The following is a 14,394-nucleotide window of genomic DNA, read 5'->3' as shown; positions in this document are numbered from 1 at the left end:
GAAAGTGGCGTCCTCGCGATCGGACCTCTGGCAGCTGGCGTGCCTGGACTCGGGCCTCTGCCAGGTTTGTTGACGCCGATGTTCAAACTGGATTTAATGCGATCAATATGGGCTGCTGCGGAGAAGGAAGCGGGGGGCAGGAATCAAAGTGGAGATTAGAGGGGAGTGAGGTGCAGGTGCGGGGCTATTTGTGAAGTGGAGTTATCTCCCGGGGCCCGGGGCCGGAGACACACTGGGAGTAGCGCTAATGACCTGACACCTATCGACAACACACCGGGAACGCTTTTTGTTCCTCTCAATCGCACCGCCTCAATAATTTATGCAGCTACGCGGGGGCAGAGCCATGTTGGAAAGGTGAATCTCGTTAGTAATGCCGGCGGGACGCCGCACTTAATTGCTCTGAAAATAGGTAAGAGTGGGAATATTTTAAATATTTATTTACATACAAATATGATATTTTTAAGACCCGGGGTGTGCTGTTCGTCACATCCTACTAACCAACCTGGATGAAATTTTCTTGTGTGGTTCCGAACTCCAAGCGTGGCAACGTTCCTGGATACCCTGGAGTATGGCCAGCGCTCATGTTTTTCCTCCAGCCTGGCCTTAATTAGGCTCAGGTGATTGTTAATAGGCTTAATAAAGGTTAGAGACGGAGAAAATATTATCGCTAATGATTCTCCAGCCGAGGCCGGAAAACTGGATGTGATTAGGTTGACCAATTCGATTTTTTTCCCTTGCCTGCATATATAACGGCAGAACACAGATAGGGTCTAATGACAACACCTTGTTCGAAAAGAATACCGAATGCATTTCCGTAGCTTTAATCAGTAATCTAATCACTATTGTACATAGTGATGTATTTAGAATATATATAATACACTGCTCAAAAAAACAACACAACATAACTGTGAAATCAAACTGTCCACTTAAAAAGCAATACTGATTGACAATCAGTTTTCACATGCTGTTGTGCAAATGGAATAGACAACAGGTGGAAATTATAGGCAATTAACAATAAAGGCGCGGTCCTGCAGGTGGTGCCCACAGACCACTTCTCACTTCCAGTGCTCTCTGGCTGATGTTTTGGTCACTTCTGAATGCTGGTGGAGCTTTCACTCTGGTGGTAGCATGAGACGGAGTCTACAACACTCACAAGTGGCTCAGGTAGTGCAGCTCATCCAGGATGGAACATCAATGAGAGCTGTGGCAAGGAGGTTTGCTGTCTCTGTCAGCGTAGTGTCCAGAGCATGGCGGCGCTACCAGGAGACAGTCCAGTACATCAGGAGACCACATGAACCACAGGTTGGCGTTGCGCTTACAGCCCAACACCGTGCAGCACATTTGCCAGAGGCCACCAAGATTGGCAAATACGCCACTGGCGCCCTGTGCTCTTCACAGATGAAAGCAGGTTTACCCTGAGCACATGTGACAGACGTGACAGTCTGCAGACGCCATGGAGAACGTTCAGCTGCCTGCAACATCCTCCAGAATGACCAGTTTGGCAGTGGGTCATCATGTCTCGCTCCATCCACCAATGCCATGTTGCACCACAAACTGTTCAGGACACTTTACTCCATCTTTGACTTCAAAACATGCTGTGTTTGACAATCAACAGTTCACTTAACAAAGATGAACTTTGTTTTAGGTTAATGATTCACAAGCAGTGAAATAGTACTATATATATATATATATATATATATGGATGTATTAAGTAAGTGTGTGTGTTTGTGTGCGCATAGATACTGGTTGGAGGTCTGGAATACTCCCCTGGCACACTCCACATCTACTCAGACAGCACCCTGACTCTCCCGGCGATCATTGGCATCGGGGCCGGCGGAGGGGTGCTACTCATCGCCATCATCGCCGTGCTGATCGCATACAAACGCAAGACCCGCGATGCCGACCGCACGCTCAAGCGCCTGCAGCTCCAGATGGACAACCTGGAGTCCAGGGTGGCACTGGAGTGTAAGGAAGGTAATACGCACCAGTCCATTCACCAAGTACCCGGGGATGGTCCCATTGTTTTTGATGGACTTCTTTCCAGGGTTTCCCAGTGCATGATTTGTAAAGACGTTTTTATATGGGAGGAGCCCATAGCGAATTGTCACATCTCACTATTGTGCTTCAGATAACTACCAAACATTCATACTACAAAAAAAAAAACTAAAGTGATTGTAACATGTGATACACAGCAGCACAGCACACGGTGCACACAGTGAAATTTGTCCTCTGCATTTATCCCATCACCCTGAGTGAACAGTGGGCCGCCATGACAAGAGCCCGGGGAGCAGTGTGTGGGGACGGTGCTTTGCTCAGTGGCACCTTGGCGGATCCCAACTGGCAACCTTATGATTACGGGGCCACTTCCTTAACCGCTAGGCCACCACTGCCCCAGCAACTAGCAAACATGCTTAATGCTTAATGCATAGCACTCCAGTTTGGAAATATTAAATCTGTGTGTGTGTGTGTGTATATATACATATATATGCACCTGTTGTTTGTTGCCTGAGCTATTTCTACATGCCTTGTGGTAGTAGCCTAGTGGGTAAAACACTCGCCTATGAACCAGAAGACCCGGGTTCGAATCCCACTTACTACCACTGTGTCCCTGAGCAAGACACTTAACCCTGAGTTGCTCCAGGGGGACTGTCCCTGTAAATACTGATTGTAAGTCGCTCTGGATAAGGGCGTCTGATAAATGCTGTAAATGTAAATGTAAATGTATGCCTTGTGCTCCTTTCTCCATGATGCTTGTGAATGTTTAACCAGTCACACTTGTTGGCTTAACACAAATGGCAAATGTTACTTGTGTTGTCCTTAAGATGTCTTGCTGATATATAAATACACCCGCCATCAGATGAGCTTATCTTATATCAGCTAATTTAGGGGTCTAATTGCCCTGCTGCACAAACAAAATCAATGCGAGCCTTGTATCCATTACATCAATTCCAGCGCTATTATTTACCCGGCAAGTGTTCATTAGCGTCTGTTAAATGCGACTAAATGCAGCAGTCGTGCTGAAACCACCGCCACCTGCACCGGCAGCGCTGCTCCTTTTTTCCGGCCCATTCTTCCCTTTCACCTCGGTGACATCCATTCTGCTCTCTGTCCCCTATCCGCCGCGCCATCTCCCGTGTGCGCCATTCAGCGGCACGTTAAGCGCTTTTTGTCGCCGAGCCGTGCCTCAGGACTGCGGAGGCGGCAGTTGAAGAAGGCCTTTGTTAACGTCTGAATTGGGTCATCTTCGCTTCAGGTGTTGTGTTCATGCGCTTTTGACGGCGCGCTCCCTCGCCCGCCATGAATACGCCGCCGCGTGCGCCGTCTGCAGGAAGCTGTTTAAAAATTGCCGGGATGCTAACAAAGATAGATGTTGCCATAATTGCCACACAGCTGCTCCATAGAGCCATTCTCTGCTTTTATTTTTACCTTAGCCATCAGTAAAATGCGTATTAATGGGTTTTTTTTCCGTATCTTTAACTGGTGTCGCTGTGAGTGTCTGATGAATATTTATCTCTTGAAAGCGTTCGCCGAGCTGCAGACGGACATCCAGGAGCTGACCAATGACATGGACGGGGTGAAGATCCCATTCCTAGAGTACCGCACCTACACCATGAGGGTCATGTTCCCGGGCATCGAGGACCACCCCGTTCTGAAGGAACTGGATGTAAGAGGGCATAGACCCATGCGAAGTGTTGTCTGGTGTTGCATGTCACACGCGTAATGAGCAGGGTGCCGTAATATGGGGCTCCTCAGGAGCTCTGCCGCTTCTGGGTGTGTGGTGAGCTTCTGAGCGGCCTTTCTTCTGTATACTCCACATTTTAATTAAAACCCGAGGCAGAAGGAAATCTGGAGCCCCACAAGGCCTCAGCGGACTAGTTATCTGGAGACACTCTGGGCCCCAAAAAAAATAGAAACGTTTTGGAAAATTGTCAGCCGGAATGGAGATGTTTACACCCCTGTTTGCGTCCGTAGTCTCCAGCCAACGTGGAGAAGGCTTTGCGTCTCTTCAGCCAGCTGCTGCACAACAAGATGTTCCTGCTGACCTTCATCCACACGCTCGAAGCCCAGAGGTCCTTCTCCATGCGCGACCGCGGCAACGTGGCCTCCCTCCTGATGGCGGCGCTGCAGGGCCGCATGGAGTACGCCACCGTGGTGCTGAAGCAGCTGCTGGCCGACCTGATCGAGAAGAACCTGGAGAACCGCAACCACCCCAAGCTGCTGCTCAGGAGGTAAGGAGACCCTCTGGTCTCAGATTCTGTCCTGATTTCCTCCAGGCGCCATGGTTTGATGATATAACTAACGGTGCGTCTCCTTTTCGTTTGAACAGGACAGAGTCTGTGGCGGAGAAGATGCTCACCAACTGGTTCACGTTCCTCCTCCATCGCTTCCTCAAGGTTTGTGGAAATTAATTTAACCTTTTCTGCAAATTAACTTAAATAGCAGAGAGATTATGAATTACTGTTTAAATTAGTTTGTCATCTTTTAAAAACCGGAGGCTGGTATTTGTAATCTGTCATCTGCTTATGAAAGGGGACTTAATTTCATTAATAGCGTTTATGAAATATCGGCAGCAACGACTCAGGAATTTATTGCGATGAAATAGCTAACTAACACAATGTGTAATTTTATGGCATTTAGAAAGGCAGGAATTTATTTTTTTTATTATTTCAATTTTTCAGGGCTGTTGATTCATTGCCCCTAGGCTGCAAACCATTCGTTCTCAGCCTACGCCAGACGCTGATAGCTGCTCAGGAACGTCACGGATTTTAATCCAGTCCCTGAAATTAACCTTCAGGGTTACTCATAGCATGCTGTCCAAAAAAATCCACATCCTAGCAGGTGCTTTAGTTAAAAAAAAGCACCTGCCCGTAAGCCTCAGTGCCGCGCTGGGTCGAGGGTGGAGACGGCCATTCAAATCAGGCCTATCGTGCATTGCAGACCCTTGGAATGTGACTCGGGACGGCAGCCAGACATGTTTTAAGTTGCCTCATGTGCAGATGTTGAAGTGTTTCCGGACGCGATCACCCATGAAAATGCTCCCCGCTCCTGGATAACCCTGCTGGATAAGGGCTTGTCTGGGCACGTTATATAATTTTGTCAATAGATTTTAACAATTAATTGCAATTTTTTGCAAGTAAGTAGTTGTCTTTAGTACCCAAAACAGTCACACCGTGTGCATTTAAATATTTTCATCTGGTCTCGCCTGATTTCCACCCTCTGCGCAGCCCGATGAAAGGCACTTCTAAATGCAGCCGTATTTTGGCCGTATCCCCGTCACTGTCCATCCAGGTAGGGGTGGTATCTGTGTTGCACATCACAGATCAGACTCCGCACAGGAACAAAAACGGAATGCAGGAATGATAATAGCAAAGATTCGATTATATTATTTCTTCTGAATACCGTGCATACGTTGTCATTGTCTGCACAAGGCTTACGCTTCTGAGCTGTCTGTCAAAGTGTAGCTCGTGGTGAAGGATGCATCTTTTGTGCTGTACTCTCCTTCTACTCCACCCCACTTCCCCCTCTGTAGGATTCTGTGTGTCTCGCTGTAATTAATAATGTCAAGTTGATTGTGCCTAAGAGCTAAATGATAGTGTTCCCCCCCAGTATCACTGTTTGGGCACCAAAAGCTTCGTAAGTGGGTAATTGGTGACTGCTCCGGTCCTCGCCGATGCCATTTTGAAAAGGAACGCGATTTGCCCGCCCGTCCCTGCGCTCGCCACCCCCTCCCGTCTTGCCCTCCCCCTGCCGCTCGTTCCCCCTCCTCCCCTCCCTCTTTGTCTTTCAGCAGTGTTTTCATGCTCTGAACCCTACAGCAGCGCGTGCTATTATGGTTGAGGTGGCCGCGTTATGTCGAAATATTTTACGTGAGATACGTGGCGTGCTTCATTGTTCATTGATGCCATGAATGAGGGATGGAGGAAAAAAAAATCTCCTGTTTTTCTTGCCCCCTTCTTTTCCTCCCATCTCTCAGGAGTGTGCTGGGGAGCCGCTGTTCATGCTGTATTGTGCCATAAAGCAGCAGATGGAGAAGGGTCCCATAGACGCCATCACTGGAGAGGCGCGGTACTCCCTGAGCGAGGACAAGCTCATCCGGCAGCAGATCGACTACAAACAGCTGGTGGGTCCTTCTCTGTCTCTCTCACACACACACACACACTCACACAGACACAAGATGTGACAGTCCTCATGAACTCAGTGGATAATATGGCGCAGTCACTGGTCGCTTCGTTAGGAACACGTACTCTTTGGTTCATCAGGACATGAAGGGCTCTAGACGGTGTCCCAGCGGTTACCATGCGTTTTCTAGCTCTTCAGCAATGGTCCATTTCTGACACTCATCTCGGCTGCTGTGATTAATAAACTCATACCAACACGCCCCAGAGCCACTTTTGGTTTATAAATGACTTTTAAAATGACAGTAGTTGACCAAAGTGCTGGTACAAGTCAATATTTAACACACAAAAATGTACAAAAATGACAGCGCTGCTGCAACACAATAATTAAACTGAATTACAGGCCTTCAAACCTTCTCCACCTTATCCCTTTTACAAAAATAGAAAAATCCTCAATTGAATTCTTATGTTTTTCCATCTTCAGGTCTCAAGGTTTTTTTTAACTGAGGGTTTTAACTGCAATTGGAATGTAGATAAATGTGAATGCTTTGTATCATCTGATCCCATGTGGCACTAATTCAACCCTAGTTTTGAGCCGTGGTCTCATACCTACAGTGGTCCTTTGTTTATGTGTTTTGTTCTGATCCTGTGTTGCATCACGGCCCCAGAGGAACGGTGTTTCATTTTTTTTTTTTTACTAAACTATATACATATGTTAGAAAGGACAATAAAAACCTACTATTTTTGGAGAATTAGTTGGCACCCGATAAACTGTGTGCAGCAGTTGTTCACCTTTAACATGTGTCTCTAATGTGGGTGCCTAATAAATTGGCTGTCATTTTCTGTATTTTACCGGATATTTATTACTCAACCAGTCCAGTGCTCATGTTCATAGAGCTTTAATCAATTTCATAGCTTCATGGAGCAACTTGAGATTAGGCCATACATGGGGCCATTTTTCACAAATTACAAAACAAGTGGGAACAGGCTCCCCTACTGGCTGTCGCCTAGCAACAGATTTGAAGGAGGCGGGGCATGGGCCAAGGTGGGAGGGGCTGCTGATTAGCACCAGAATTTGTAACTAGCCCACTCAGCAGTCCATCATAGACTGACCTGCTGTGGGCATGTAACGACTCTGACAAGTCGGGGGGATTTATCGCCTGATCATAAAACTCCACCCCCACACTTCAGCCCCACCGGAGCACCAGAGTGCCAGTGCCAGGAAACGCAGCTTTTAAACAATTCATGATTTACTTTCCCGGCTAACGGCACCCGCCTGCCGCGCAAAAGCGTCTGCCGACTTCCAAACCCCACAAGACCCCGACGCTTTGGCCGCACCCAAAAATGACCTCATGTGATATGTAAAATTAATAACCAGTGAGGGACCTGCACTATGGCACAGCAGGAAGCTGCAGTACCATTAACCCTACCCCCTCTCACCATCATGGAGTAGCATCATCTACCATGTATAGCCACATGAATGCACCATTCTGTGTGCTCCTGCCCCACTCAGTCAGGAAGGGTGAAGAAAGGGACTGATGTCATGTTGTCTGAAGCGTCCTGGAAAGACTTGGCCTTCGGGGGGTGTTTCTGGAGGCCAGCTTTACAGCAGGCTGGGAAGCCAGGGTCCACGGCTGTCTGTTCTTGTATGGTACTACACGCATGGGGTTTCCCTGTGGAGAGCGTTGCTGAGGTTCATGCTCCTGCATGCATGAAGAGTGTGAAGATGACCATGTGTGTGTGTTTGGCACAACCCTCTAAAACGTCCCACAGGCCTTCTGACATTATGACGTCACTCCTCAACCAATCAGTGCAACTCCTGTTGTGTAGATGGAGGCGTCATCAACAAATGATTCTGATCAAATATTTTCACCTGCTGCAACCAGATAATTTATTATAATTATTCTAGCAATAGATTCAAGAAAGGTTTATTGTCAATACAGCAAAATACACAGTATACATTGTCTTGAAATGCTTATCACACAGACCCACCAATGTACATTTATAAAAATATTAAAAGATTGCACAGTGATTGTCATTGTGAAACACTGCAGTACAGTCCTATGCATTTAACCCATCACCTTACTGAGCAGTGGGCAGCCATGAAAGGTCGCCCGGGGAGCAATGTGGGGGATCCGCTTCCTTACCCACTAGTAGTGCTGTGTGATTCATGACTCACCCAGATTAATCAACCGGATCCATGAAATAACTCAAGAGTCACGAATCTGAGGTCTCAATTAAACTGAATCCTTTATGTGTAAATCACATAAATACATCTTGTAATAATTAAAACATAAAAAAACATAAATGTTTCATAACTTACAGGTTCTTTGCACCATCTGAATCTGAATTGCTCACAGACAGGTTAGCGCTGAGTCAGTGGATCCGACGGTTCCTCTGGCCGGAAACGTGACAGAATCGGAATCACTCAGAGATCCGGCAGTTCCTCTGGCCGTAAATACTGACTCAAGTGACTCATGCACAAAGATCAGTTTACTGAGTGACTCCGTGGGAGCCGGATCCTATAAAGGATCTGACTATTACAGCTCTACCCACTAGGCCACCATTGTCCCAGTGGGCAATATGAATTAAGCTAGACTAATACCTATTAAAATCTAAAAAATCTCTTAACACTAAACATCGTGCAATGGTTTATGGAAATTGTATTCATATAGTGCTTTTTTTAAATATCTGGTTGACAGACATTTATTTCAAACATTTGTTATTTATTTATTTATTTATTTATTTATAGTTATTTACATGAGACAGACCCGAGGAGTAGATCTTTTTATTGTACTCACACCCTGGAGGTGTTCTCTACTCGTCCCAGAAAAGGGTGTTTAGAGTGGTGATTAAGAGCCTAATCCGCACCCCTAGGGAGTTCCACCAATCAGCAGCCTTGCTAGCGCCGGACACCCTAAATTTAAGCAATCCGCACTTGCCGGTGAATTCCGTAATTTGCTGTGTAATTGAGTTTTAATCACAAACCCTTCACTTGTTAAATATTTTCTGGGCCTGGCCGTGGGGCGGAAATTGGCTTTGCTAATGATCAGCGAGTGGCCAGCGTGCAGATGCCGTGGCGCTCTCCGGTGCCAGATGCGCATTGATTTAATCACCTGATTAACGCACCCCACACACTCACCAAAAAAACGGCCCCCGTGAATTTATACGCCTGGCCGGCATCGTGCAGAAACGATCAAAGGGCCCCGACGGTGTAAACCTCACCGACCACTTCACGGTATTCGTGGCTCGTCTTGGCAGGCAGTAGGTCAAGTTTCTGTAGAGTTACCGTCATCGTCTTCCCAGACCTCTGTCTTCAAGTGCCACTCGAGTGCTGCTTGAGACTCGAGCTTCATTAGCGCATCGTCTATGCATCTTATTCACCGGGAACTCTTGGCATGTGTTTCGTTTTGGATTTGGTTTTAAAAAGACGGTGTTTTGGTTTCGCACCCCGTGGAAAACCTGGTTTCCGGTGTCGCTGTTTTGTTTAAGGCAAAATAAATGCCTCGTTTTGTTGTCCAATCAATGGCCCCTGTCATCTTTGTATTGATCCCGCCTCGTTCCACGTTCTGACTGATGGGCATAGGGAGATGAAGTCTTCACCCCTGACAAACGCAGTTAGTGTTTACGTGGGGGGGCTGATCAATCAGCTGCTGCCTGAAATAGCGGGCGAGATTGATTGGCGCGAGACGGGCGGGCTCGAGTGAAAGGCGAAGGGAATCCGTCTCCGAGTCTGTCACGAACGCCTCGAGACTCCGACTCGCTTCGGTCTAGACTGGCGAGACGCTGGGTGAGATTCGACCTTCCATTCACTGCATTCTGCTCTCATGTATCGCGAAGATGCTGTGTTTACCAGCTATTGATTTGCTGTGTGTTTGTGTGTGTGTGTGTGTGTGTGTGTGTGTGTGTGTCCTCAGACCCTAATGTGCATCCCTCCTGAGGGCGAAGCTGGCACCGAGATTCCAGTGAAGGTGATTAACTGTGACACCATCACCCAGGTCAAGGACAAGCTCCTGGACGCCGTCTACAAGGGCATCCCCTATTCCCAGCGACCACAGGCTGAAGACATGGACCTGGGTAAGGGTGGGGGACTGGGGTGGGGACGCCTCAGCTAATGCTCTCGCTTACTTTCTGCTAATGACTCACTTTATGGCCCAGCGCTTTGATTCATATCTCGAAGTAAATAGTCTTTGTCTTAATGGCCGCCTCAGCGCTCAGCCTCTGTACTCCGACTAAGGCAGACTGACAGGTTTTCATTAGCTCTGCATTAAAGCACCACTTTGCATAATACACTGAGAACTATCATCATGGACCGTATGGCTGGTAAATACGCTTATTGCACAACAAAGCAGCGTTTTTGCCGAGATGAACCTGACCGGCTCACTGTGTCGCAGAGTGGAGGCAGGGGAGGCTCACCCGCATCATCCTGCAGGACGAGGACGTCACGACTAAGATAGAGAGTGACTGGAAGAGACTGAACACCCTGGCGCACTACCAGGTGAGCAGCCCACACACAACATTGTTTATATTATCAAACATATCGTAACAAAATGAATCACGATTGATCATGATTGCTTGATCGATTGTGTTTTCTATAATGAATATTTTAAACTATTTCAGAAAAGAGGGGGGAGGGGGGTGTTTAGATTGTCTCTGGCTCATCCTTGACATAAGTCAGACCCACACAGAAAGAAACAAAATGCAGATACACCAGTTGCATTCATTTGTTTTAATGAGTTAAAATATTTAGAAATGATTTGTAAATTTAAATTTGCAACGTGTACATTTTGACAGCCCTATTTGCAAAATTGTTTGTACTGCATGAACATGAATATCTATCCAACATGATAGCTGACACTGCCTAATTATTAATTATCACCCATATCCTTGTATACCATATTGAGGTCGGTGCCACCTGCCATGTTTTATTAGAAGAATTCAGGCGTCTTGTTGTAATTTCCAGGCCACACGGCTCGGCTGTAGGTTAAACGGAGGTCAGAAATGAAATTCTACCCCGTGTGTTTTATTTTCTGCTCTTCACGCCTCGCGACCAGGTGATGGACGGCTCCCTGGTGGCTCTGGTTCAGAAGCAGGTGTCTGCGTACAACATCGCCAACTCCTTCACCTTCACGCGCTCCCTCAGCCGCTACGGTGAGCCCTACGGACTTTACATCGCCCCCCACGAGAAAATGGATGTTCATTTTCTCCATTTGCATTCGCTTCATGAGCTTAACCGATGATTTGCTGCTCGTTTATCTCGCTGTTAATTACCAGTTTAGAGTAATCGTTGGTGAGCTGTTATTAATTGATGTTGAGATAGATGGCATGATAGGAGATCAAGGTTTATTGCTACTGCAAAGACGGTGGCATATTAATTATGGCAGCAATTAAATAGTAATAATATTGTTAATATTGATGGGCCAGAGCTGTTAATGGTAATAAAGTGTGCGTTCCTCTTCACATGCAGAGAGTCTCCTGAGGACCTCTAGCAGTCCAGACAGCCTGCGCTCCAGGGCGCCCATGATCACGCCCGACCAGGAGACGGGCACTAAGCTGTGGCACCTGGTAAAGAACCACGAGCACGCCGACCAACGCGAGGGCGACCGCGGCAGCAAGATGGTGTCGGAAATTTACCTCACACGTCTACTGGCCACTAAGGTTTGTGTGGCTTCTCACGTCCACTTGAAACTGTGCTGCAGCCATGGTGTCCCGGGGCAACATGCTCAACCCTGTGCGGGTCCAGGATAACTAATTTTTCATTGTGACACATGTCAAAGGCAAACAACGAAATGTCACCTTGCTGAAGGGCACCTCAGCAGTACCTTGCAGCATCTTCTATGGTGGTAGTAGCCTAGTAGAAGTATGAAACAGATGACCACAAAGTTACAGGTTCAAACCCCAGTTACTACCATTGTTACTTACCCTACATTGACACTTAACCCTGAGTGTTTCCAGGGGGACTGTCCCTGTAACTACTGACTGTAAGGTGCTCTGAAAGTGTAAATGTAAATCCGGGATCCGGGCCTGCGAATGCGTCCTTCTTCATCGTCAAGTCTTGCCCTCATCTCAGTTCACCTGCCTTGCCATGCCAAATGGCCGTGACACTTATTTGAAACACTTATTGCAAGCGGTTCAGATTCTTGTATATGGACCAATATGGCAAGATCTAACTAGCATCTGAATGGCAGCTCAGTTTTAGTCACTAGAATTCAGTGAAGGCACTGGAGGCAAGGTGAGGTAACACACGTGTATTTGAGCTTGGGCTGACTTGCATTCTGAATGCTGTGTAAATGTGGCCCAAAATTCTGCTAGTGGTGAAGAGCTTTTGAATAGTCACTGAATATGAAACTAAAATATGCAGATTGGTATAATGGTGTGTGTGTGTGTGTGTGTGTGACGTCATTGCAGGGTACGTTACAGAAGTTTGTGGATGACCTGTTCGAGACCGTCTTCAGCACTGCGCACCGGGGCAGCGCGCTCCCATTGGCCATAAAGTACATGTTCGATTTCCTGGATGAGCAGGCGGACCGGAGGCAAATTAGTGACCCAGATGTGCGACATACCTGGAAGAGTAACTGGTGAGTGTTTGTGTGTGTGTGTGTGTGTGTGTGTGTGTGTGCTTCCGTGATTACTTATCCCCAAATTTGGATGACGCAGAGCCGGTTTCTTTAATAATACAGCATAATGAACTGTCACTGCGTAAAGCACTCTGAGGCAACGCACAATAGGGCCGTATTAAAGGACCTTGAAGAGCTTAATCCACAATAATTGAAGAGTTTGTGGGAAAGCTTAGTAGCATCTTAAAGACCATTTTAAGTGCTGTTAAGAGAGTGGATTAAAGTGGTGGCTTCCCCTGCTCCATTGGTAATAAAACATTTTTCTCTCGTTGCCACTTTCTCACAGCCTGCCCCTCCGTTTCTGGGTGAACGTGATCAAGAACCCCCAGTTTGTCTTTGACATCCACAAGAACAGCATCACTGATGCCTGTCTGTCCGTGGTGGCCCAGACGTTCATGGACTCCTGTTCCACCTCAGAGCACCGGCTGGGAAAAGACTCACCCTCCAACAAGCTGCTCTATGCTAAAGACATCCCCAACTACAAGAGCTGGGTGGAGAGGTGGGTTGTTTTTTCCATCAGCAAGGAGCAGAGGTCCAATCTTGTTCACAATGTTCATAACCAGTCCTTTCCAGTTCCTACTCTACTGTCCAACCAAGTCAACTTCACAGAAAATGTGATAAATTGTTGTAGAGTTGACTGCTGCTTCTAATACAGATGAAAATTCAATGCCAGTGAAAATAATGCCTGTTTTCAATCTGGCATTGAGCACATAATCTTTTAGATTAAAGTCAAAGGTGTCCTCAAGATTTACATGAATAGATTAAACAAGAATGGTGTTTGTCGAGTTGTAAGTCTTGACCCGAGCCAGGTTGAGCTTGCTGACACTGAAGTGATTGTCACAGACTGCAGCACAGCACATGGTGACACAACGAAATGTGTCCTCTGCTTTTAACCATCACCCTTGGTGAGCAGTGGGCAGCCATGACAGGTGCCCGGGGAGTAGTGTGTGAGCAGTGTGTTGCTCAGTGGCACCTTGGCGGATCTGGATTCGAACCGGCAACCTTCTGATTATGGGGCCGCTTCCTTAACCGCCAGGCCACCATTTATGCTTGTGCGGTAAATGAGCAAACAGGAACTTCCGTTCTATAGTACCTTTTACTTTCCATATAATTCACTGCTTGTGTTTTTTTTTTTTTTTTTTTTTTCAGTGATTAAGTGTTTTGCATGTTTTGCATGTTGTGAATTTTTTTATGAAATGTTAATTTGATTTGTGTACGGAAGTGTTGCACCAAAACAGTAGTCATTTGGCTACAGGAGGTTTTTCGGTCAACATTAATGTCTGTTTTAGGCTCGGGTGCAGACTTCAGGTGTTTATAATGACATGCATGTTGAATCCAGTGTAAAATGTGCTAATTGTGTGATAGGTATTACCGAGACATAAGCAAGATGCCCAGCATCAGTGACCAAGACATGGACGCTTATCTGGTGGAGCAGTCCCGTCTCCACGGGAACGAGTTCAACACGCTCAGCGCCCTCAACGAACTCTATTTCTACATCAACAAGTACAAAGAGGAGGTAAGGCCGTCGATAAAACTGAGCGGCAATTTGATTACGCATGATCTGCTGCTTCCCAACCCTGACAGGACCACCTGGCACCAGGGGCAGGTTCATCCTGTCGATAACGGCATTCATACGTGGCTGGGCCGGGTCTGTCAGGCGC

General features: G+C 46.9%; 1 protein-coding gene across 1 annotated transcript in view; it reads left to right on the top strand.

Moving 5' to 3' along the window:
• Positions 1–14,394, top strand: part of plxna3 (plexin A3) — a 100,550-nt gene that overhangs the window by 85,925 nt on the left and 231 nt on the right. The window contains exons 20-31 of the mRNA XM_028992803.1: positions 1,740–1,974; positions 3,522–3,664; positions 3,973–4,229; positions 4,328–4,394; positions 5,975–6,121; positions 10,034–10,193; positions 10,511–10,614; positions 11,171–11,267; positions 11,584–11,774; positions 12,525–12,694; positions 13,020–13,232; positions 14,099–14,249. Coding sequence (XP_028848636.1) covers positions 1,740–1,974; positions 3,522–3,664; positions 3,973–4,229; positions 4,328–4,394; positions 5,975–6,121; positions 10,034–10,193; positions 10,511–10,614; positions 11,171–11,267; positions 11,584–11,774; positions 12,525–12,694; positions 13,020–13,232; positions 14,099–14,249 — 1,935 coding nt within the window. The remainder of the gene's footprint in view (positions 1–1,739; positions 1,975–3,521; positions 3,665–3,972; positions 4,230–4,327; positions 4,395–5,974; positions 6,122–10,033; positions 10,194–10,510; positions 10,615–11,170; positions 11,268–11,583; positions 11,775–12,524; positions 12,695–13,019; positions 13,233–14,098; positions 14,250–14,394) is intronic.

Source organism: Denticeps clupeoides, chromosome 10 (assembly GCF_900700375.1).
Source record: "Denticeps clupeoides chromosome 10, fDenClu1.1, whole genome shotgun sequence".
Taxonomy (NCBI): Eukaryota; Metazoa; Chordata; class Actinopteri; order Clupeiformes; family Denticipitidae; genus Denticeps; species Denticeps clupeoides.
This window is presented reverse-complemented; position numbering and strand designations above follow the sequence as displayed.